Here is a 19,642-nt window from a genome sequence, read left to right on the forward strand (position 1 = left end):
TTTGTTCAATTACTTCTCAGTTTATGGGTATGTCAAAGCATCCCATACAAAAATAAGGTACATAATTAAGGTCACAGAGGAAATATTTACAGGATGGTTTAGATGGTTTACTGATCTGTAGTGTACAAATAATCTTATACAGCTTCCAGCCTCTGGCTTATTTTCTTCACCCACTTCTCCACTCATTTCAGCCATCTGACCCTTCATCTTACTACTGGTCTCCTGCCTTCCAGGCATTTTGCTGGGTGTCCTCTTCTCCTCCATTTAGCCTATTACCTACGTCAAACGTACCTGTTCAACTTCACAGTGTGTCATGGAAATTTGCACTCTTCCCAAAGTCCGGAAAACGTGTTCGCATACACATGGCTAGAAGCTGATTTTGCCAAAGCATCAAACCAAATTCTACAATCCATCAAAATCTATGGCAGCAAGCAGATTTTCAAGGGATAGTGAAGCTCCGCTTGTTTGCTGATGGGTGCGGATGCCAAAATAAAAACAAGACTGTAATAGGCATGTTAATGCACTGGTTTCTGAACGAGGCTCCTGCCAGAATTCAAGAAATTGAAATGTCTTCCTATTGTGGGACATTCTTTCATTCCTCCCGATCGAGTATTTTGTTAGTCCTATCTTACTTCTCAAAAATTCCATCTGACCCGGGTCTTGCTATTCTCTCTCTCCTTCTTACCCATGTTTCTGAAGCATATGCCAGTATTGGGAGATTATGCGTCAGATGTATCATTCTTTTGCTGTTTTGGGAGACATCTTTACTCTATACCAAGCATCTAACATTTTTGAAGAATGTTGCTGCTCGTCTCCCCTGCTCACTTCCTCTGTTAAGCTGCCTATGTACTTGAAGCTCTCCACCTTCCTCAATTATTCCCTCGCAGTCGACAGTTGCTGGTCCTTCTTCCTAACTGTAAGCAACATTTCACTCTTTATACTAACGAGCGAGTTAGCCGTGCGGTTAGGGGTGTGCAGCTGTGAGCTTGCATTTTGAAGATAATGGGTTCGAACCCCACTGTCGACAGCCCTGAAGATGGTTTTCCATGGTTTCCCATTATCATACCTTAAGACCACGACTGCTTCCTTTCCACTCCTAGCCCTTTCCTATCCCATCGTCACCGTAACACCCATCTGTGTTGGTGAGACAATTGTTTTTCGCCTAGCTCTGCAACTTTCCCCGACCTGCCTCCTACGGCGAGAGCTCTTATCTCTCTTGTTGTTCTGTGAAGATATCGGAGAAAAAGGTCAGGTGTCAGAATCTTCCCATAGATCTCCGTATTTTTTCATTAAAGGTGTTTTGATATCTTCAGCTTTCTTCGATTTCAGAGTGACACCTTTAGCAATAAGAATTCAAAGGCTCTGGTTCTTGAAACTCTTTCCTTGTTTGTTTAAAGATTTGGGCTCCCCAATTTCAAAGTTATAGAAAGGTTCTCCCTGCACCAAGCACACATTATTGCTCTTGATTTTGGTGATATTTTACTTAAAATGCCAGTTCCCTGGTTCTTTAATCTCTCTGTCTGTCTGCAAACGTCTTCCAGTCTCGAACAGGGCAATCTTCTCCTCCCAGGCCGACGACGGTCGCGTGCTTCTTCATGAAGTCCATGTAGATTTGTGGCACCGGCGAGTTGGCCGTGCGGTTAGGGGCGCGTGGCTGTGAGCTTTCATCCAAGAGATAGTGGGTTCGAATCCCACTGTCGGCAGCCCTAAAGATGGTTTTCCGTGGTTTCCCATTTTCACACCAGACAAATGCTGGGGCTGTACCTTAATGAAGGCCACGGCCGCTTCCTTCCAACTCCTAGCCCTTTCCCATCCCATTGTCGCCATAAGACCTATCTGTGTCGGTGCAACGTAAAGCAACTAGCAAAAGGAATATTTGTGGCCTCTTGGTCATGTCAATCTTCCGGAACTGTCCCTTTAAATTTCCGAATGATCGGGAGGAATGAAAGAATGTCCCACAATAGGAAGACATTTCAATTTCTTGATTTTTGGCAGGAGCCTCGTTCAGAAACCAGTGCATTAATATGCCTATTACAGTCTTGTTTTTATTTTGGCATCTGCACCCATGAGCAAACAAGTGGAGCTTCATTATACCTTGAAAATCTGCTTGCTGCCATAGATTTTGATGGATTGCAGAATTTGGTTTGATGCTTTGGCAAAATCAGCTTCTAGCCATGTGTATGCGAACAAGTTTTCCGGACTTTGGGAAGAGTGCAAATTTCCATGACACATTGTGAAGTTGAACAGGTACGTTTGACATAGGTAATAGGCAGCTTGATCTGGGAGTTTAGTTAGCAGAAGGTTTTTCTGGCAATCACGGTTGAATGTAAGCATATCTTCTGCATCTTCTTTCAATCTTTCATAGAACACGTCTGCTCTCTTTTTGTGTGCCATAAGCTGAAGTCTTGGATCTGCCTTCTCTTCTTCGGTCGTTGTAGCCTCGATTCTTGACTGAAGGCTTGCACATGTTGAGCAGGCGTCGACACTGGGCGAGCCAAAACCAAGTATTTACAGAAAATTCTTCTATAGTACTCATATTGAAGCGGAGTTTGACGGTATTGTTCCCTGAACATCTGGTGCATCTTTACAGTGGTAAGATCTGAGCTAAGGAACTGTCGTTCAGTTCTTAGCTCTTGAGTGGTGAGCTTCAAGCGGGATGAATGTGCCTATGTGGCTTTTTTATTTTTACTTTTTTCTCAGCAAATTTATTGGACATGTGGTCTTACCCCCGTATTTCAGGTGGGGTTTCTGAACTTCTCAGAATCTTAGAACACAAACGTTGCAGCCTGTCTCTTCCCACGTGAAGAACTGACATAAAAGTTTCTCGGCAGACTGGTGTGTTTTCGGTGACACCTTCTCTCCAATTTCGCAAAATGTACACCGTGCTGAATTTTCTTTTACTGTCCTCGGTGCTTCGTTTCGGCATTGAAACTTGGGACGTGTCACAAGATGAAATTATTTTGTGCAAGTAGTGATTTTTCCTTGAAGTAAACTTCATGAATTTTTCGGACATCTTGACAAATCAGTTCTTTACAGCGGAAGCACTTTCCTTTGTGTGAACAGGTCCGCATTTTCAGGAAACTTTTGGAAGAGTACCTGACGAGCAGAAAATCAAATTTGTATTGGTTATGTTGCCCATTTACAGTAATTCATATCAGTGTTGGGCAAAATTTATTCTGATACACTATTTATACTATTATTTTAACATAATGTTTTCTTACCTTTTTTTCCTTCACAACATTTTTCCAGGTTTCTAGACGTAATTTATTTTTATGAGGAATACTGGTCTCCTTGCAACCTTGTTCCGAGTTGGAATTTTGTGGGGTAATATTTACCTTCGCACGATCAAAGTCTGTAAATTGAGCCTCGATTGGTACAACTTGAATATTACTTCTATTTATTTCACTGTCGCTCATCTTCAATTACTAAACATTTTAACGAATACTACAATCCTTGCCCTGCACACAGTTTGGTTAAGGTGAACTTCAACATGTAATAAACAGTCCTTTGTTGATTATAGTGTATGCTTCTCCACAAGGTGGTTGAAAGCAGTGGTGTCAACATAACTCTGTGAAAATCAGTCACACAAACCATAAAGAAAGAAAGCAAAACATTGTCTCTGAACCCTCTCAATGTAAGTTCTGAGATTTTCTGATATTTTAACAGGTTTTACATGTGTATCGCTCGCAGGCAGCCTTCTTGCGATTCTGATTTAGCTGCATTTGCAAGTGGACTGTTTTTGACAGGTTTCAAAAACGATCATAAAAGTTGATATTTTTAAAAACATGTCATTTGACAGGTTCTGCAAGTGAACAACTCAAAGGGAATAATTAGCTGAAAAAACAACAGGGTTTGTACACATTTATTTTTTATTTTTTTAATAATTCCCAGTTTCAGGCAGTTACAATGGAATAAAAATGTAATCTTTTCTTCACGAAGTGATGGTGGGGGGAGGACAATTTTCCCCACCCCCCAATCGCCGCTACTGCTTCCGATACTGTACTTTCATTATAGTCATCACTGGCAATGTCATCTTCATCTGTAATTTCAACCTTAATTATTAACATCCTCCTCAAGTATTTATGGGAGGATCTTGCCAGAAAATGGTGTAAGACTCGTATCTTTATAAACAAAACTAGAAACTTCAGTATAAAAATACACTGTCAATGCAGTGCTAGAATACTACTGTGACAATGAGTCATATAGCACAAAGGAAAATGAACAATCTATTTGGGAGTGGTGAAACAACAGTGTGACGAGATTCCCTATGGGAATCAACATCTGTATCATACAGTATATTGTCGCAAACATCCTTAGAAACCTATACTTTTGCTTTCTGTGAACCATTGCATAAAATATTAAGCATGCTAAATAAATAGCAAATGTTGCTACCATGCATGAGAGTCCAGCAGGCCTTGCATACCCGTAAGTTACAAAAAGCAAAACACTATAATATGCTTATGTGATGCCGAGACCTTTCAAACGATCATAAAAGTCGATATTTTTAAAAACATGTCGTGTAACAGGTTCTGCAAGTGAACAACTCAAAAGTAATTAGCTGAAAAAACAACAGGGTTTGTACACATTGATTTTTGAATAATTCCCAGTTTCAGGCAGTAGGTAATGTGTAACATCAAAACAAATGCGGTCATAAAATTTCACCATTCTCACAACTATGCATTTTATAATATCTAGAATGTCAACAGTCGAGTCCAATGGACACGGTTACGGTTACATCGGTAAGGGTAAATGATGTTTCTAAAACTTTCTATATTGTGCTCATTGGCGGCAGTTGGAGAGCAACCGCAGTGAGGCTGATCTTAGATGCCCATGTTTCCATCTTTAAAATATTCCACCTATCTCCTTGCCCTGCTAGTACCCATGCACACATCTCAATTTTCATGCTGAAATCTGTAGTGAATTACAGTAACCAGAAGTTATTCTTGAAGAAATTCAATGACAGCTCATGGTCAAAACAAAACATTAATGTCAACCGCTTTATAACTACTACTATTACAGAGCTCGATAGCTGCAGTGTGGCCAGTATCCAGTATTTGGAAGACAGCGGGTTCGAACCCCACTGTCGGCAGCCCTGAAGATGGTTTTCCGTGGTTTCCCATTTTCACACCAGGCAAATGCTGAGGCTGTACCTTAATTAAGGCCATGGTCGCCTTCTTCCCAGTTCTAGCCCTTTCCTGTCCCATTGTCGCCATAAGACCTATCTGTGTTGGTGCGACGTAAAGCCAGTAGAAAAAAATATACATGTGCTCACACGATTGAAGCTATTTACGGCACAATACCTTGACATGTTGTATAAAGTCTAGAATATGTTGATGTTCTTGGTTATACTACAGTATATTGGTAGATTCCGACATTTTGCACATTAATTTCAGTATGATTTTCATAGGTAGGATTAATCAGATCGTGAAGTGGTTGTTATACAACTTAACGCAGGTCAGTGCTGCTACTGTTCTTCAATGATTATTTTTTCATCTGTTTTGTGTCATTTGATTTGTTAATTATGTATCATTCAATATCAGTATTCAGTTACTTGTAGCTACCTTACTTAATGTTCTTCTGGTAACTAAACTACTCACAATATCCCTGTTAATTTTGTAGTAGTTTATGTACTGGAGTTTGAGTAGTATACAGTGTTTGTGCATAGGATTACAAAAAATATTAATCTTAGACTTCCCAAAAATCAAATCATTGGAAATATGTTGCTATATATTTTTTTGTATACTGAAGATTGACTAAGTCAGAGAAGTTATTTAATCATATATTCCTGTGTTAAGGAAAGTATTTTCATGAAAACTGGTAGATAATAACTTGGTTTAGAAACTATGGCTGTATTCAAGTAATTATATTTTTTAAATAATATGTTAAATTAAATAACCTGAAAATGTGTATGTAACATACACTTGCATTCAGCAAATCAAAACTACGTATTCTTCATATATATCTAATTGTTGGCTAATCAGTTTAACTCATTATTCATCTATTTAATGTGTGAAGTTTAGAAAGGCCTTTTTAGTAGTTGCTTATTGCCTGATGAAGACAAGATAGATAATTTGGTTCACCTCCCTTGATTAAGATTCTTTACAGTTCAGAAACACAGTGGAACTGTGATGACTGCTGTTTTTCTGACACCGACCAGAGTAAAATACAGTATAGCTTCTACTGAAATCTGCCTCATTTATGGGTATGACAGTATAGAAACTGCTGGGATACGGGTGGTGCTGAGCAATGGCATTCAGAACACAACTAGTGTATTTAGATGCTATGAAAGTTTGAAATATAAACTCAAAATAGGATAAACTGTCAAAGTTGTGGTACATGGTTATCTAAAACCCAGCCCAACACGACTAGAACCCACAACTGAGAGTAAATGAAAGACGTGTGTGCATCATATTCTTGGCCTTATACCCTTGGTACGACTCCTTGCGAGTGTTGGCACTCCACAGTTGCCAAATTCTCAGTATGATGTATATTGATTACTAGAATGTAATGCTTACCATTTTATTTCAAGCAGTAAAGTAAGAGTAAAAAATCATATTTCGTGAAAAGTAAAGATTACAAGTAAAAATTACTAAAGAGTATTTATTACAGGTAATTTCATTACTTATACTGAAATACTTCCCACCTCTGCTCTTTAACGATCCAACCATTTGGCTGATGTCATAACAGGCAGAGAAACTTAACCATCCTTGTAATGAGCAGGTTAAATCAGCTTCACAACAGGACTGGAAAATAACGTTGTTCAGAGAACATAGGTTACAGTCGCAGCATTGATCCATGTTTATCCTAAATATGGTTTCCCCTAGGGTTTTTTTCCCCTTTCTTGCATCACTATAAGACATAAGTCTGGGATACCTATCCAAATTGTGGCACCATATCACTAGTTATATTTCTACAGACTTGGTTAATACCACTTATTACATAGTTTCTACAAACTCAGGTATTCATTTGTGATGGAAAAGGAAAGTTTTTTTCATAAAAAGGGGTAGGAAATATCTTGGTTCAGAAACTGTGGCTGTGGTCAAGTAATGGGGATTTTCAAGTAATGACAAATCTGTCCCACATCCATGTTATGAATCAATAGCAAATCTTTTAAACTTGTACTTAGAAAGATTGCTATTAACCTTCTTCGGTAATTATATCTATTGTATTAAAGCCAGGACTGCTTTCAAAGTGATTTCTTTCTTTCCAGTAGTCTTTGGTGTTCTTCAGCCATTAACAGTAAAACAAGCATACCTTAAAACAGGCTAACTTCGGCCACTTTGTACTTTTTTAAACGAATTTTAATGTATGCAATAATTAACCATCATAATTAAGTTAGAGCCCATTCTCAGTGATCTGTTGTTACACATATTCCCATAAAAAGATAACTGTCATGTAACATTTTGTTTGCTATATTCAATTTTTAATTGTGGCTGAACTTTTCCAAGAAATGGGGTAACTTCAGCCACTAATGAATTATTATTATTATTATTATTATTATTATTATTATTATTATTATTATTATTATTATTATTATTATTATTATTAAAATACATGCCTGTCTTTACTTTGGCCACCTGAAAATGTGTAGGAATACCTGTAAATTGTTTTGGATTTAAAATTGAATTAGGAAATAAAATGATTTCATTGCTAAATTTATTGAAAAAATAAGTTAGAACAAAATTGCTGAAATATCATATAACATGGATCCAGTTCTTTTTGCTTTAATATTCTTCATCATCGTCAATCATCCGGTCCAGCAAGCCGGGTGCAGGTATTTATGAGCCTTCTCCAGTTCATCCTCTCCATCTGCAGCTGATGTTTTACTTTTGGCTACTAATATATATTACATTTTGCAATGTCTTTGAAAATTTGCTTTTCCCAACCATCATGAGGTCTCCTTCTGGGCCTTCTACTAACACCATTCCTTTCTTAGAATTTTGGGGTCCACTGCTAAATTTATTGAAATAGTAACTTAAAACAAATAAGCTTAATTCTAAGGTTTCCAACAGACTCTTGTCCAGTCCAAGTTGTTGCTGGATATTCTCATTCCTTGTTTTATCTCTTCTTGTCTTTCAGAGACAATAATTAAAGAATTTCATTTCAGTGGCCTGTAGGCAACTTTTTCCAGGTCCAGTCTATTTGCATTCATTTTTGCTGGTAGTCTCCCATGATCTACCCTATCAAATGCCTTAGATAAGTCAATCGTGATCAGTCCATTTGACCTCCTGAATCCAAGATATCTGCTATATCTTGCTTGAATCCTACAAGTTGAGCTTCAGTGGAATAACCTTTCCTAAACCAAAACTGCCTTCTGTCGAACCAGTTATTAATTTTGCAAACATTTCTAATATAATCAGAAAGAATGCTTTCCCAAAGCTGACATGGAATGCATGTCAAACAGACTGGCCTGTAATTTTCAGTTTTATGTCTATCACCCTTTCCTTTATGCACAGGGGCTACTATAGCAACTCTTTATTCAGTTGGTATAGTACCATCATGCAAACAATAATCAAATAAATACTTCTTCAGATATGGTACTACATCTCAACCCATTGTCTTTAGCATAAGCCCGGAAATCTTATCAATTCCGGCTGCTTCTCTAGTTTTCAACTTTTGTATCTTATTGTAAATGTCGTATTACAGTTCAGAAAGTGATTGAAATTTGCTGAAATTCTGTTATATTTATTTTTCATTTCTAGTTACCTCTCCATTTAGGAGCTCTACTATGCTGAAAGTTCTTTTGTTTTTAACAATGCTATACAATAATTTCTTGTGTTTGTCTTCCCCTATTCTGTTTGCAAGTTCTTCTTTGCATTTCCGTTTCTCAGCATCAACTGTTCTCTTGACCTGCAAATTTTTTTCTCTATAAAATTAATTTATCCTCATTTCCACTTGGATTTCCTCACAATTCAGCAGCTTTTATGTCATTCAACCATGCTGTTTCTTTGGATTTTCCTATTTGGCTCTGTCATCTGCATACTTTCTCAGCTGTCTTCATTGATGCTCTCCTCAGGTTATCCCATTCCTCATATACAGATCTCAGATCATCTTTAGATTAACATCTTCCAAACATTCCTGTCAAAACATTTCCTTCACCCTTGGTTCAGAAAGTCTCCAAGTTTTTATTTTTGGTGTTCTTTTATGGACTTCATGAGTTCTTCTGTTTGTGATATCTGCAGTTAACAAACTGTGGTCTCCATCCAGATTTTCACTATAAAACTGTAACCAGCAAAAGAATCTTCATCCAGTGCAGTTTGCATAGCTCGCTTCGCCTCTTCCCGATCTTCCCTGACAATGTGGGATAACAAGCATGTGTATGGCTGGGTGGTTGTCACACTGCTGTAAGTAAATACTGTAAATAGCTGCACACACACTCATTGAGATTAATCTTTCAGTAATGCTGGAAATGCAATGCAATTAACAGAACAGAAGTAAATGTGATTGAAACTATAAAGCATGGAGTAGAATGAGCTATTTATCATTGCTATACTGTAAACCATATTTTAGAAAAAAATATACTCTTCTAATATACATACACACAGAGGACATATTATGAACAACATAAATCAATGCACGCAAAACACTCACTTAGGAAGATTTAAAGACAAAGTCATAAGAGGCTGTATAACATACCTGTCATTCTCATCTACCATCTTACCTTGGTCATCCTTATTACTGCTATCATCTTTAAATTCTGATAAGTTGCCATCACTCACAGAAATAATGAAGCTGTCAGTGGTGTCATAAAGGAAGGCATCTTTGGACATATATCCAACTTCTATCTTACATACGTGCTTGTTCCATTTCGATCCTGAATATTCCAAAAATGCTTGCTCGCCAAGTCTTTGCTTCATATATAGAGAGTCTGACACAGATTCGCCCACTCAACCTGTGATTGTCCTCCCACACCAACTCAATAAGATTGAGGTCTGCGTGATAAGATGCCAGACGCAAAACACTACGATTGACATTTGCAAACAATTTATTAATTTTTAGGTCTTGTCACTTGGGACTTATTTTACTAACATCGGCAATTCCACTTTGGTTAAACTTGCCTCAAATTGAATGTTGTTGTGCATAAATCATTCAACTATGTCTTTTTTGTGCAACAAGAGTGATAGGTTTCTATTCTTATATACACTTTGATAACTAGCATTGCATAATACTATCTCACTGTTTGGACTTTAGTTCAATAGCAGTTGCCTTTCCACCCAGCTTGAAAAATAAATGAAGTTCATGTTGTCATAAGTCTGCTGTTTTCAGCTTTAATTTGAATATCAATAAGGCACTGTTAACAAAACCTTCCTTTCTCCTGGCATGCACAACCATAATATGAGGACCTTTCTTTATACTTTGTAATTTTCTCACCTCGGTATCAGATCGCCTGCTTGATGGAACAGAGTGTGTAGAGTGAACAAATGTCTCAAACAAATACACTATTTTACGACCATTCTCTCTGTTCTGATGAATTTGTCTGAGTTACCTTCCTCTCCAGGTCACAATATCAGGTTTTTCTATCAACAATTTTCAAGAATTACGACACCTAGTCCACCGAAACGCCATCTCCTTCAAAGATACTTCCTGCTACAGTCGATTTCTGATTTCAACACACTGTTCAGTTCCTTCAGTGTAGATAGTTTTTTTTCATCTTTCATTCTGACTTATCACACCTTTCGTCAAGTCATCTGTTTCAATCCTTTCCTTATTGACCATTTCCTTGGCATCAGTTATAGAAAACTGCAGACGATCCTTGGCCGTAGATGTCTTCCCTTCTGCTATTATGCGCAATGACTGTGAAAACCTCGCTGCTTCACTTGCTGAAGCCACAACATAATTCAGTTTATGAATAGTTTTCTGTTCTTGTAGGTGAGCAACTATGTTATAGCCTAAAATTCTGGTTTGTCCCCTTAATGGCCGTCCAGATTTGCTACCATAATTTGAACCATAACTGAACTCAAATGACACTATCACTAGAATAACATGCTATATGACACGAATGTATACACATAAAAACCTTTACTAATATAGTACAAGCTACGCAAGAAGGGATTATAGGGTTACAACTAAAGAACTACAACTACAACTAAAACCAACAAAACAACAAGAGTATGAAAATAAATACAGAATTGGCAACGAAACTGCCATTAAGTCTTTGGTGTGCACAGTATGATGGCCAGACAGCATATGACCCCCTCCACTACTCCTCTGTCATGTCACCCATCCACTTGAGAGAGAATGCACAGGGAAGTTATGTCATCATGATAGTCCCTTGTGTTTTGCTTTGATTTGAATATCAATAAAGTATTGTTAACAAAGCCTTCCTCTCTCCTGGCATGTACATACTTAGTCGGGAAGTATGTAATTAATCACATTTCCATACAGTTCACCTCACTACCAGTCCCCACAGGAACACAAAATGGAGAATACATCCCTCCACATAGGGTTTGTGTTGGGAAGGGCATCTAGTCATAAAACAGGCCCATATCTGCATCAAGTGATGCCACCAATAAATAGGAAAATTTTTAGGAAGAAGATGAAGGCTGTAAATAGTACGATGATAGCTTTCTTGAAAATCAGAACTCTCTAACTTGAGAATAGAGCATTTGCTGTAAGTTTGGAATTTACTGAATTTCAAGAAAATCAATTTCATACTTTGGTATTCTTATTATTTCTTAAGGCAATTTGACTTTCATTGAGTGGAGAACAACCAGTATGAGGTTTTAAAATCATGTTAATAAATATTTTGTTGTTTTTTATGAAATAAAAATGCATATTAAAAGAAAAAAAATGGAACTGAGAAATTTGAATTAAACTGTTAAAGTCTGAATCGGGTCAATGTTTGTATATAACCGGTAATGGAAACTATATTTTGTAATATAATGGTAGTAAGGGAAATGGATGATGATGATGATGATGATGATGATGATAATAATAATACAGAAGATTAAGAAAAAAGGTTTGCAAATTGCTTCTTAGTACCAAATTAAAGTTCATATACATAGACATCACTAGTTTCTGTAAGAACATACAAGATTATGTTTGTGTTCACTATCACTTGTCACTATCAGAGTCAGGGTGTAATGAAAATAATTGTTATAAATTTCATGTCTGGCTCCATGGCTAAATGATTACTGTGCTGGCCTTTGGTCTAAGGGGTCCTGGGTTTGATTCCTGGTTGGGTTGAGGATTTTAACATTCATTGGTTAATCCCTATGGCTTGGGGGGGCCGGATTTTTTTTTTTTTTTTTTTTTTTTTTTTCATCTTTGACATTAGAATTTATCTTAGGTAGGGCCCCATCCTAACAGAAATGTAGGTTGCCTATAGGGCATCAGCTCAAAAGACCTGCATGGAGGCCACACACTATTATTATTAAAAATTTCATGAATTTTGTCAGGAATGTTTGTGCCAGTAGAAAAGGTGTTGCATGTATCCAAAACACACTGCCTTGGAGCTTCAGTTAAAATAAGCAGTTAGTAAAATATGCACCATAGATAAACTAAGTTCTGTTTAACTGTAAAGTGCTGCTTACATAGAATATTTAATGTGTTAGTAGCAGAAACTTTATAAAAGACACCAAATATTAAGCAAAATTCCCATTGTGACTTAAGGTATGGTTTTGTTAGTGTCCATAACCCGTATCAAGGGTCTTTTAGAGACTTTGCAGTGCGCTGAAAGCACTGTTAATATTGCCTTCATGTAGTTCAAGGATCAGACTAACAGACAGTGATGAAATAGAAAATCATTTTCACTTTCTTGTTGTTTTTTTCTCGCCCTGCAAAATCTTACTATGCGACTTAAGGTATTGTTTCGTGGAGAGCATCACAAATTATGATTAGAATCCAGAATTTCATATGCTAACTCACCATATATGAATACAAATATAACTCTTCAATTTCCACGTGAGCATTCATTTTCTGGATCATAGCGCTAACTTAACTTACACGTAGAAAATAAAAGCAACAGGCTCTCTCTCCAAGAAAGAGGATGAGTTTAAATTGAATACTAAAAAAAAAAAGTTTTTCAGTTGAGGTGGAACATCTGTTGTCCCTCAGAATAGATTTCACTTGTCTGCATTTTATGTTACTAATCCAAAAGGTAAAGAGGACAAATTGGGGCAAATATTTGTTTATAGCAAGAGAAGTTAGGCATTGGAATAATTTAGATAATTTCCAACTGGTTTGAAAGAGTAGGTAAACAACTGACAGGGAATCTGCAAACTGGGTGACAGCCTTAAATGCAAATGATTGATTGATTGATTGATTGATTGATTGATTGATTGATTGATTGATTGATTGATTGATTGATTGATTGATTGATTGATTGATTGATTGATTGATTGATTGATTGTGATAATCTGATGTGGCCAAGCTATTTGAATTGAGCTACCTGCTGTACTAGGTCACCATCTACCTGCACTTGTAATGGACACAGATTTTTGTTAAACACCATTACTTTTGTTTTACCAGTTTAGATTATTTTCATTCCATTGGCCTTAATTTCATCATTTAACAGTATCAGAATTCTGGACAGGATGGCTTGACTTCAGATGACTATAGGCTCTGTGTGTATAGCAGTGTGATGCTGTGGGTGGAAATGATAAAAACTAATTAGAGATATCTTCATCAACAGCTCACCATAAGAAGCTGAAATATGTGTGATGTTGACATCCATTTATTCAATTATTTTACAATGCTGTCTGTTTTTTTTTTTTTTTTTCCTTGCCCTGGAAAATCTTACCATGCGACTTAAGATATTGTTTTGTGGAGAGCAGTAGCGGTGATTGGGAATTAAAAAAGGGGGAGGGAAGAGGGTTGTACACATCAAAACTGAACAAAAAAGCTACAAGATGGTAAGTTTTTGATGCTCTTTGAGCGAATTTCGACAGAGGTAAAGGTTGACAGTTTACTAACCTAAGTGCGGCAATAATAGTGTTTTGAGGTTTTGATTCAATATTATACAATAAAACTTCCACTAAAGAAACAATATTACACATGTATTACAATTAAATAGAAGTACGGCGTGATTATAAAATTAAGAAATCATTTAGTATTTGACTACACTCTAAGAAACTAACAGACAATATTAAAGAGACTGCCAGACTGATGAATGCACGCAGCAAGCAGGTGAATCATACCTGAGTGTCCACGAACTTGGCAAAAAATACACCCCTGTTACCCTTCCTCATAGCATTTGCGAAGTCTCCACTTCTTGCTGTGGCGCTATACAAATCGGTTAGCGCTAAACTGGCCATTTTTTCCATGGCTCAAAGCAGGACACACTGATTCCGACAGCCTACACATAAACGAGAGGTCAAATTTTGACACAGCTATTTTTTACACGTTAAAGTTGGTATTGCAATATTTCTCCACTATACATTTGAAGATGAAATGAAATGGCATATGGCTTTTAGTGCCAGGATGTGTCAGAGGACTTCGGCTCGCCAGGTGCAGGTCTTTTGATTTGACGCCCATAGGCGACCTGCGTGCCATGATGAGGATGAAATGATGGTGAAGACGACACATACACACAGTCCCCATGCCAGGGGAATTAACCAATTATGTTTAAAATTTCCAACCCTGCCGGGAATCAAACCCTGGACCCCTCTGACCAAAGGCCGGCACGCTAACTATATAGCCATGGAGCCGGACACATTTTAAGATAAAATTATAATAGTACAATACCTTCCCTTGTGATACATTCCAGTGTTACTCGTACTTCTCAGAGGATATAATTAGCTGTAACAACTGTGGTGATGATTTCAAAAACTTACAAAACTCTAAACAATTCTGCGGGCCGATGACCACAAAACTCAACAATTCTGCGGGCCGATGACCTTCGATGTTAGGCCCCTTAAAACAACAAGCAAACAATTCTGCGAAAAGTTAAACTTGATCATTAACAAAGCCTTAAGAGTAGAAAGTTTCAGGTGAGATTTTTCAGATGTCCGCGGTTTGTTCATTTGAGAGAAAACTCTTTCAACTAAAGCATTAGTTCCGGGAAGAAATTCGTCTACTACTATCACTCCACGCCATCTCTCTACTGACAGCTCAGAACATACCACTTAATTCCAATATAAATGGTCTGTTATTGGATATTGTAAATTTTCCAGCTAACTCATTCAAGGTTGCCAGCATTTCACCGTGTGTGCTAAGTTGGGCTCACCAGTTGGTAAAATAGCACACCTACCAAGACACATGGCTTGTGCATACCGTGGAGGCCACTGCATAGGCTACTTGGAGCCACCGGCAGTGCCAATGGAGCCTATCCCATAACGGGCCATTTATATTGGAATTAAGTGGTATGTTCCAAGCTGTCATGGAGAGATGGCGTGGATATCTATATCACCTAATGGCCAGGCAGGCATTAATTTTTGGTAATGAGACAGAGTCTTCCATAGTGCATTGGCACTGCTGGTGGCTCCAAGTAGCCTATGCATTGGCCTCCATGGTATGCACTAGCCATGCATCTTGGTAGGTGTGCTATTTTACCAATTGATAAGCCCAACTTAGCACACAAGGGTGAAATGCTGGCAACCAGGAATGAGTTAGCTGGAAAATTTATAATGTCCAATAACGGACCATTTATATTGGAATTATAAATTTACTCATTTGGGACAAATATTTCAGATTCCCGATGGGAATCAACGTACCACTTAGTCAAGCAGCTCATCTCCTTTCTCCCAAGTCTTCCCAGCCCAAACTTTGCAACATTTTTGTAACTACTCTTTTATCGGAAATCACCCAGAACAAATCGAGCTGCTTTTCATTGGATTTTTTCCAGATCTTGAATAAAGTAATCCTAGTGAGGGTCCCATACACTGGAACCATACTCTTCTGAGTAAACTGTATAAATAACAGCAGATATATGCTTACTTTTCATGGAAACTTTTTTTTTTTTTACCAAGGCCGCCTTAGCAGCTTTCACCTATGCTAACATGATATTATATTAGCATAAGTCAGAGATATTTTTCTGAAGACAGCATTGTTGAATGTGTACATGAAAATTAATCTTGTTATCACTACAAATGATACATAAATTACTATGTTGCCTCTATAGTGAAATGGGAGTGTATCTAGTGCACCAACGTTTTTCTCTCATCACAATTGCAGTTACTCGCTCTGTTGCTTTTTCATGCAAACTGTTTTCCTTGTTAATTTAATACATGACCACTTTGCAATATTTGGCTGTTTGTTGTTGCCTAAAACACCCTGAAATCCCACTGCCATTATTTAGTCGGCCATAGCAGCACGCTGTGAGACAACAGCAGATATGTGCACAGTGATCGCATTAACTTACAATGCTTACCACTCGCAGCGCAGCAGTGCAATTCTCCTATCAGCATACGGAGCCTATAGCTTGAACATCAGCAAATTTAATGGCCTGAATGAGTCTTCCTCGTACTTCAACCCCCAGTTCGATGTGTGTGAGGGAGTCATTTATGTGATACAGATGCTGATTCCCTTAGCATTTTATCCCAGTGTGCTAAATTGGCCCAAAAATAACAGTTCCTTTATCATCTAATTTCTTTGGCATTCTGTGTGTTTAGAAAATGAAAAATTTAGAATAATTTGAGAGTCAACTATATTATTCCTCCAGCCTCAACAACTTTATGCAGTGGAGTCCTGATAATCCAGGAACTTGGTTAATCCAAACCAAAAATGTTAAAAGTACCAAAATTTTAACAAAAAGAGAAATATACATTTCTGAATGAAAATGTTTTTTATTATTTATGTATGATATCAATATAAATAGTGTATTAAGGCAGAAATTTAAGTAATGTAACAAATTTAGTAGTGTTTCATAGTGGTTGGTTACACACACACAATGCTCCACAAATATCAGTCACTTGTTATCTCTCTTTACATTGTCAGTTATTCCTGTTTGGTTATTACATGCCAGTCTTCTTAGATGCGGTGCAATGCTGATTTCGGAACAAAATTCTGATAATCCAGAAATTCGCCAATCCAAACAGCCCCCAGTCCCAATTAGTTTAGACTAGCGAGCTTCTACTCTGTTAGTAATTGAAAGACTGTTTATTCTTCCTGCTTTGTTATTTCAGTGCCTTGAAAACCTACTTCCCAAGTACTTCAAAGCAGAAAAGGATTTTTGAACTACACTTTTGTAATTAGAGCTTGCTTTATCAAAGAATCATTATGTCACTAAGAAATGTCTACTTTTGAGCTGATTAAAAAACTTTGGAGATAGTGGTAGAGGAATTATTTGACATAATTTTAGTACTCTTGGCCTTGTTCAAGAACTCAACACCATGTTCATTTGTAGTTAATTGAGTCTTGTTCCTGTACATATCTGCAGTCAATTTCTTAAGGTACTTGTACATAAATGGATAAATATGCAGATTGGAACAGTTACTGTAGTTTGTTAAGAAGGAAGCCATACATTTCTATGTTAACTCATTTTATGTAACTTCAAAGTTTTAAAGTTACAGTTGCATTAGTTTCTTGCCAAGTGGCCAGTTGTACTATATAGACTGAAATCTAGTATTAAAATGAAATATCTTGTTTCTTTAAGACTCTCCATATGCATATTTTACAATATACATGTCTTGTTTCAATAACTTTCTACATGATAAAAAAATTAGGCTAAAGTTAATGAATATTGAATTTTCATGACCGCATTGTAATTGAAATTATTCTAAATTTATTTGTTTGGTTTTATTGTAAGGAAGGACAATAGTCAGTGTTGCAATTCAAAATGGTCACCATCCAAACAACATGTTAAAATCATAAGTTGACCTTTTAAATGAGAATAATTTAGCAAGACCATAAAATATTACTTCTAGTATGATGCTAGCATGAAAGACAGTACCTTATATGGTGTAAACAGCATGTTATTGGGTTTCTAGCCCATACAATTAATTGTTGAGTACTGTACCTGTATTTTCAAAAATTAAATTCCCATTTGAGAAACAAATAATTGACTTTCACCAGTTGAGAATATAATATTAAACAAGACTGAAAGTGTTAGAAAGTTCTAGTTTTTTCAGTTGTGGAATTACGGGTTGTTCGTCTCAGCCTAAAGAGCTTGAATACTTTGAGTTTTGTTTTATATTTTGTTTAACAATCCTGCATTGTCTTGTTTTGATGAACTATAGGACATGTATAAGAAAAAGCTTTAATAATATGACAGGATGAGTGGACTTCTAAATAAAAGCAATATGAACATTAACCTTTTGAATCTGTATCCATCTTAATGGTATATCATTAAGAGGTAATTAAATACTGTTGTTTGCAGCAGTATATCATCATAGTGTACCTTTTTAATACTTGGTCAATAGAACCTAGATATCACTAGATTATGAACACACATGGACTTTGCCACTTTAGCTGCATTCTCAAGGATGGGATCAGTAAGAGCTTCTACTTATTTTTTAAGCATTTATATATTGTGTGCATGGATGTACTATAATACGTTAATCCTCATTTTTAAACCTCTAAAATAAATAAAGAAATGTATTTTGATATGTATTATGATTTATATGATGTAGAGAGAGTTCTTAATGACCTAGTGTAACCTTTGGCAATGTATAAAACTCTAATTACAGTACATTTATTTTGTATAATAAAGCATTTTTCTACTCACTGGGATTCTTTTTTTGACTATAAACTACCATATGATACTGTATGTTTAATAATACTTCAGTTACTATCAGTTTTACAAGATGCAACTACAGTTAAACATATCAAGGATTTGTATTATTCCACTGGTTGGTATCCCCTAAATTCTTTAAGCACATACTTCTCACACAGACCTCTTCCTGTGATATTCAACTTTTTTGTGAATTCATGGTAGTGCAATCATACGTTATCAGATATTTTTGGTGAAATAATGGATAGATATTGGATGAGCAAAGCAGCATTTGAAAATGTCAGTTGTATAAGTGTATTCTATTTGCTGGAAATTAAGGACATCACTGCATTATGGCACAGAAACAAAATCTTGCTGGAAAAGAAAGTTGCTTTTTGAAAAATTTGTAAAACCTTAAGGCATTTTATATAACGTCTCCATAGGCTCACTAGTCTTTCTTTTGACTCCAGTGGAAATATTACAGTATACAATATATAATATGATTGTGTCACCTACTTTTGAGTGTGAGGTTGATGATATTTTTTTCACCCTCCTTGTAATAACACAGAGGAAAAGAAAAATGAATTAGTTCTTTATTGACATCTTAATGTCACAGTAGGTCAGTATACCAGGAGGAACAGCTGCCCCTATTTTTTTCATATTTATGCAATCCACAGTTTATAATCTAACGTGAAAACATCTCCCTCGTAGTCCGATGATAAATTTTTGTGTAGATACATGCTGACAAACCAACAATGAGGAGGCAATAATGAATGAATGAATGAATGAATGAATGAATCAGTGCTACGCATATAAAATTTAATGTACATCGATAAATTGCCGTACATGTTGATCAGAAACTGGGTGGATACTAAGATGTTACAATATAAGCAAAATTGCATAAGACTTCTCTGTGAACATGGTGCATAGTGGTCAGTACTGTGTTTTGTATTCGGAGGTTCAAGCCCCGTATGGGCAAAATTTTTTTATGCATGTATTCCAGTCCCACTTTGGCAGCAATAATGATGACCAATAGTAATTTTGATCACATAT

The 19,642-nt window shown here is 36.6% G+C and overlaps 1 protein-coding gene across 1 annotated transcript in view; it reads left to right on the forward strand.

Annotated features, from left to right (window-relative positions):
* Positions 1–18,603, forward strand: part of LOC136874068 (ras-related protein Rab-21) — a 133,205-nt gene extending 114,602 nt beyond the window's left edge. The window contains exon 5 of the mRNA XM_067147591.2: positions 17,064–18,603. Coding sequence (XP_067003692.1) covers positions 17,064–17,071 — 8 coding nt within the window. The 3' untranslated portion in view covers positions 17,072–18,603. The remainder of the gene's footprint in view (positions 1–17,063) is intronic.
* The last annotated feature ends 1,039 nt before the right edge of the window (positions 18,604–19,642 follow it).

This window comes from Anabrus simplex, chromosome 5 (genome assembly GCF_040414725.1).
Source record: "Anabrus simplex isolate iqAnaSimp1 chromosome 5, ASM4041472v1, whole genome shotgun sequence".
In the NCBI taxonomy this organism is placed as follows: Eukaryota; Metazoa; Arthropoda; class Insecta; order Orthoptera; family Tettigoniidae; genus Anabrus; species Anabrus simplex.